This window comes from Rhinopithecus roxellana, chromosome 1 (genome assembly GCF_007565055.1).
Source record: "Rhinopithecus roxellana isolate Shanxi Qingling chromosome 1, ASM756505v1, whole genome shotgun sequence".
Taxonomy (NCBI): domain Eukaryota; kingdom Metazoa; phylum Chordata; class Mammalia; order Primates; family Cercopithecidae; genus Rhinopithecus; species Rhinopithecus roxellana.
The window spans coordinates 128,520,991-128,526,990 of NC_044549.1; the positions used below are offsets into that span (position 1 = coordinate 128,520,991).

At 40.1% G+C, this 6,000-nt stretch overlaps 1 protein-coding gene across 1 annotated transcript in view; it reads left to right on the forward strand.

Moving 5' to 3' along the window:
- The window catches only part of CRYGS (crystallin gamma S), a 5,913-nt gene extending 812 nt beyond the window's left edge, over window positions 1-5,101 (forward strand). Inside the window, exons 2-3 of the mRNA XM_010376608.2 lie at window positions 3,951-4,193; window positions 4,576-5,101. Coding sequence (XP_010374910.1) covers window positions 3,951-4,193; window positions 4,576-4,848 — 516 coding nt within the window. The 3' untranslated portion in view covers window positions 4,849-5,101. The remainder of the gene's footprint in view (window positions 1-3,950; window positions 4,194-4,575) is intronic.
- Window positions 5,102-6,000: the final 899 nt, after the last annotated feature.

A 6,000-nucleotide genomic window follows, 5' to 3' on the forward strand; every position in this document is an offset into this window, starting at 1 on the left:
TCGAAAATTTTCAAACCCATTGAATCTCCAAAGAATGGGAAAGAAATGTTGAATGAATATTTATTTATCTTTCACTTATATTCTCCAGTTGTTGACATTTTGCCATATTTGGTCTCTCCTATCTCCATCTCTTTCTCTTTACTAAACCATGTGAAAATTAGTAGCAAACTTTATTATACTTTTGCCTTGAGTATTTAGGCATGTATCTCCTAAAAACTAGGGCATTTCCCTGTATAAACACTGTATCATTAGTGTGTCCCCAAGATTTACCATAAATATAATAGCTAATATTGAGACCATATTCAAATCTCCCCTGATTGTCCCCAGAAACGTGCTTCATGGTGGCCTTTTCCCCTAATACAGGATCAAAAACGTGTATTGCACTTGGTTGTCATGTCTCTTTATTCTCTTCCATTTTTTTAGCCTCTCTAAAAAAGTCCCCCTACCCTTTTGTTGTTGTTCTTGAGACATTGACATTTTTCAGAGCCTAGGTTAGATGTCTTTTAGGAAGTCTTGCAATCTAGATTTGTCTAATTGTTTCCTCATGTTTAGATTCAAAATAAATATCTTTACCAAGAAAGCTACATAGGCAATGTTGTGTACTTCCTGTTGCATCATGTCAGAAGGTACCTGTTAACTTGTTCTATAATTTAGTGTCTTTAGTGCTCTGAGGTTCTTGAAAATATACCATGCAAATCCACTAAAAAAGAATTTTAAGTCCTTAGAGGAGGGATATCCATGTGTCTTGAGGTAAAGCTGTTATACAACCATCTTAGATGAAAACATCTGCTTTTAAAGATTTGCAGAGTAGTAATAGTGTACTCTTTTTTATTTATAGCTGAGTTGTTCATTTAGTTAAATAACTTTTGCTTGCTAGGGTAAAGGAGATAGTAAATTATTTCTTACTCTTTCTCATTGCTTCTTCCTTTCCCACTATCCTGCTAGCAGTTTAATCAGACGAGTTATGGGCTTGGCAAAAGGAATAGATTTAACTAAGTATGTTTTCATTACCTCTGGGATACTCAAGACATTTTTCTCTCTGCTGCATTGGATTAGTAGGCCATTTTTCCACAAATAAACCTGATAATGATAGGAATTTTGTAATAATTTCTGAGAAAACTTTCTGCACATTTCTTAGCCTTCTCTACAAAACGTTTTGCCCAAGGGTCAAAACCTCTAAACTGACAATAGCATGGATTTCATGGTTATTCTACAAATAGAAATTGAGCACAGCTCGGTGCAACATTCTCTGGCTCTGAGATATAGAAGGTCTCCCACTGAAAGGAGAGCTTAGTCTTGGAGCTCAGTAATGATTCCATAGCAACAGGATGAGGGCTTTGTTTCAACTGTTGGATGGTTGGCTGGTCTCCTGGGAGGGTGGACATCAGGTGACCTTATCAGGTGTCGTGTATATTTTTACTTAGCAGATATTGATAATTAGTCAAGCAAATGTGCAGAAGGCAGTAAATGTGAGAAACTATGAAGTGAAATTGATGGTATTATTAACTTCATTTCCCATAGGATATCTTTTGCAAAGGCTCTTCTTGGTGACTATTTGGTCAAAAACCAAAGGCAAATAGAACGTATGAATTAAGGAGTTTAGAATCTATCCATTCTCCGATAAGTTATTTGACCTTCCTAAAGATCTCTCCACAGGTCACAAGGAAGGGCCCCTCAGGCTTAGGCCCAGCCTTGTTTCTTGTCCAAGAGAGTAAGTGCTGCCATGTTAAACGAAGCTAACTGTGCAGGCAGAAAGACAGCAAAGGAAAATAAAGTGAACAACAGATTACTCACCAGGAGTTTTGCACTGCAGCCCACCAGCTTGTCTGCAACTAACTTGTAACTAGGTAGTGACATTAGGCCAATCACTTAACTTCTTCATCTGTAAAAACTGTAGCAAAAGCTTATTGCCAATTGTGAGTCAGCTATTAAACTAAGTACTTTATCAACATCCCCTTGGACCCTCAGAACATACCATCTGCAAGAGGCACTGTCATGCTGTTTTGCAAATGAAGAGCTGTAGAGAAAGGTTAATTGCCCTGTCCAAGGTCACATAGCAAGAAAGCAGTAGCACTGGGGTTTTTGTTTTTTCTTCATCCATGTATCTAAATCTATATACTGTGCTAAGATGGGAAGGGAACTGACACACATAAAGAAATTTGGGCAGGGGGTAAAGGAGATGAAGTAGATGATTTAGGGGTGGGAAGGAAAAAGGACCCTTTTAGGGAACAGGAAAGAGAATAGTTGAAATAAATGGGAAGGGAAGGGAAAGATTAAGGTGGAGGGAAATAATTATTAGTATATTAGTATCTAGATAGAAAGAAATACCAAGGGTAGAGGAGAATGACGTTTTATGCCTTTTTGTGAGTCATTCTTGGTTTCTTCCTCTCCTCATTCCCTCCATCTAATTAGTCACCAAATCCTGAAGTTCTTTACTGTTTTCTCATCATCATTCACATTGGAGTTGCGTTTTGGTTGGCCGTCATCATATCTCACCTGGCCCACAGCAGCCATCTGTTTCTAGACACACACTACTAAGTCCAACTCACTCATAATCACCAAAGGGATTCCAGCGTGGTTCTTGTGTCATTTTTCTGGCTTTATTTTCTAATACTTCACCACATGTTCAATATGTACTGGGTTTAATGAACTACTTATTGTCCCTATAATGGGCCATGTTCTTTCACTTCTATATTCTTTTGAACATGTTTGTTCCTTTTCATTTGCCTCTGGAAAATACCTACTTATCCTTCAATCCTCAGCTCAAAGATCCTCTCAAGACAATACCTGGGCTCTGCTCCTTTCATCTGAAATGACTCACATAATTTTCTCCCCTGAAGTCCATAAAGTAAATCAGCCACAAGGTGGCAGCATAATGCCAGGTAATTAACTGTTCAAAGCATGACACCTGTGATTTCAGTTTATAACCTAGCATTGATCTGAAATTCCATCTTAAAAAAAAAAAAAAGATGAAAATATTGTGGAATTATTGAATAACAAGGGACAAGCTCTGTAGCCCATTTGTAGTTTTCATCGTGGTTTTCAGGAACCGCTTGCTGAATCCTTGGGAGTTCCCAGGAACTCTGTCTCCTGTTTTAGCCAGAAAAGCTCTGAGAGTTGTTTTAAAGCCTGGACTTCAGTCTGCTGTAGTCTTCAAATAGGAAGCTGAAGCTCAGAGAGGTGGCTGGATGAAGATCGTAAGGCTAATCGTGGAGAGGGAACTCTGTAGTCCAAACTTACTGTTTCTGGTTTCACAGGGCTGCATATTTTTCAGTGCCATCAGAGACTTACCCCAGGCATTGTGGTAGAAACTTGATCATTGGAGGCACCTTATCATTTTGTTACTTTGCAACTACTCTGTTGGCAATAAACTAATAATAAAGAACATAATATATTTGCATATATGAAATCTCTACATCCATCTAAAATAAGCTCTCTAAAGCTAAGGTTTATGTTTTTTCTCTTTGTATCTTCCATATCACCTAGGAGTCATTCATCTTCATGAAACAATTATTGAAGTCAAGTGATGGGCATAGAGGATTGATAGCTCAAATAAGGCTTGGAAAAAGTGTACTTGCCTTGGAAAAAGTGTACTAGGATTCTGGTGGGAGGCGTAGACATATAAATGGATAATTTATAATGTAATGTAAGTACAGAGAGCTGTGGGAACATAAAGGAAGGAAAATGAACTTGAGTCTGAGACTGTTTGCTTCTCTTAGGACCCTGTTCTGTTTTGCTTCATGTTCAGCTTTCAGGAAGTACTCATTTCTGTTGTTGACAACTGAAGTTGTCTGTCAGAAAGCAATGTTGTAACGTGACGTACAACTACATATTTTTCCTCAAAATTGAGGAGAAAGAAATTTCTAAAGTAGGCATTATATTCCTAATTTTTATCTGTGAATTAAGCCCTCCAACTCCTCAGCTCTTTCTCTGTTGGCCCTCTACTTCAGATTACCTTCTATGAAGACAAAAATTTTCAAGGCCGTCGCTATGACTGTGACTGCGACTGTGCAGATTTCCACACATACCTAAGTCGCTGCAACTCCATTAAAGTGGAAGGAGGCACCTGGGCTGTTTACGAAAGGCCCAACTTTGCTGGGTACATGTACATCTTACCCCAGGGAGAGTACCCTGAATACCAGCGTTGGATGGGCCTCAATGACCGCCTCAGCTCCTGCAGAGCTGTTCATCTGGTGAGTCGGGGGACTGTGCAGTCCCTCTCTTTCCCATACCCTCTGCTTTCTCTTGCTTTTAGGTAAAAATTTTCTTGAGTCTTTTCTACCTCTAAATGAGTAGCTGCTTGTTGGCTGCTGGGGCTTGAATAACATCTTAGAGCAGTTCATCACAAGAATGACTACACTAATTTCCAGGGTGCTATCTCTGCCTCTTGAGTGTTTTGAAGAATTAATTTTTTCTTATTGAAAGTTAGCTATTTTAGTCAGTACGTGGTGAGATGGGAGTTCAGATTATCTAGCTTTCAAGGTGATAAGTTCTGAGCAATACTGCTCTCTAAGTTCTTGACCTGCTGGTAATTTCCATAATGGTTTCTGTTCATTTTCTCCTGTGTCTTTTCAGCCTAGTGGAGGCCAGTATAAGATTCAGATCTTTGAGAAAGGGGATTTTAATGGTCAGATGTATGAAACCACTGAAGATTGCCCTTCCATCATGGAGCAATTTCATATGCGAGAGATCCACTCCTGTAAGGTGCTGGAGGGTGTCTGGATTTTCTATGAGCTACCCAACTACCGTGGCAGGCAGTACCTCCTGGACAAGAAGGAGTACCGGAAGCCCATCGATTGGGGTGCAGTTTCCCCAGCTGTCCAGTCTTTCCGCCGCATTGTGGAGTAATGACATGAATGGGGCCATATTCTTCCTGAGGCCCAAATGCTGGCTGGGCTTGTGGTCCAAATAGGCATCATCAATAAAACAGTTGGCATGCATCCCACTGCTGACTATAATGCCTCTCCTTAAATGCTTCTAGGGACCAGCAATATAATGCTCGCCACAGTGGACAGTTACACTAAGCAACACATCCACCAGATCACTGATCTAGATCTTTGTGCCAAACAAAATGAGATCTCATTAAAAGGTTAGAAAGTCATACTGCCATGTGGTGGTTCCTTTTGCTTATGTTTTGCATTAATTCAACAGGCACAGTAATAATTGCTACCATTTATTGAGTGCCTACATTATTTCATTTTCTCTTTACAACCCTGTGAGAGGTAGTTTGTCTGTATTTTATAAATAAGGAAACAGAGAAATTTAAAATTTGCCCAAATTCAGCAGTTGGTGAATGGAGGAGCCAGGATTCAGTCCGGGCTACTTCTGCTCCCAAAATCATTGTTCTTCTTTCTAACACATGCATTCAACACATTGGCTGGAGATCTGTGCATGCAGTGTCTGTAGAAGCCCCTGAAAAATTTTAAAGGTAGGAAAGAGAGGGTCCACTGATGTTCCAATTGAGGGAACAGAGTATCTATCAAGAACAACCAGTGAAAACAGGGATATTATTTGAAAATGATGGAGCCATAAGCCATCTGAAGTCCTTGTTTAAGATCCAAAGACTGCTGTGTTAGTTACTTCTCAACCCTAAGTTTAGACTTTTTGTGTAAAGAAAGGACACATTGGCCGGGTGCGGTGGCTCAAGCCTGTAATCCCAGCACTTTGGGAGGCCGAGACAGGCGGATCACAAGGTCAGGAGATTGAGACCATCCTGGCTAACCTGGTGAAACCCCGTCTCTACTAAAAAAATACAAAAAACTAGCCGGGCAAGGTGGCGGGCGCCTGTAGTCCCAGCTACTCGGGAGGCTGAGGCAGGAGAATGGCATGAACCTGAAAGGCGGAGCTTGCAGTGAGCTGAGATCTGGCCACTGCAGTCCTTGGGCAACAGAGCGAGACTCCGTCTCAAAAAAAAAAAAAAAAAAAAAAAAGGACACATTAAAAATGTCCCTACGTTATAATAGTTGAAATGGAGTTTTATCAAGTTTTACTTGCTTTGAG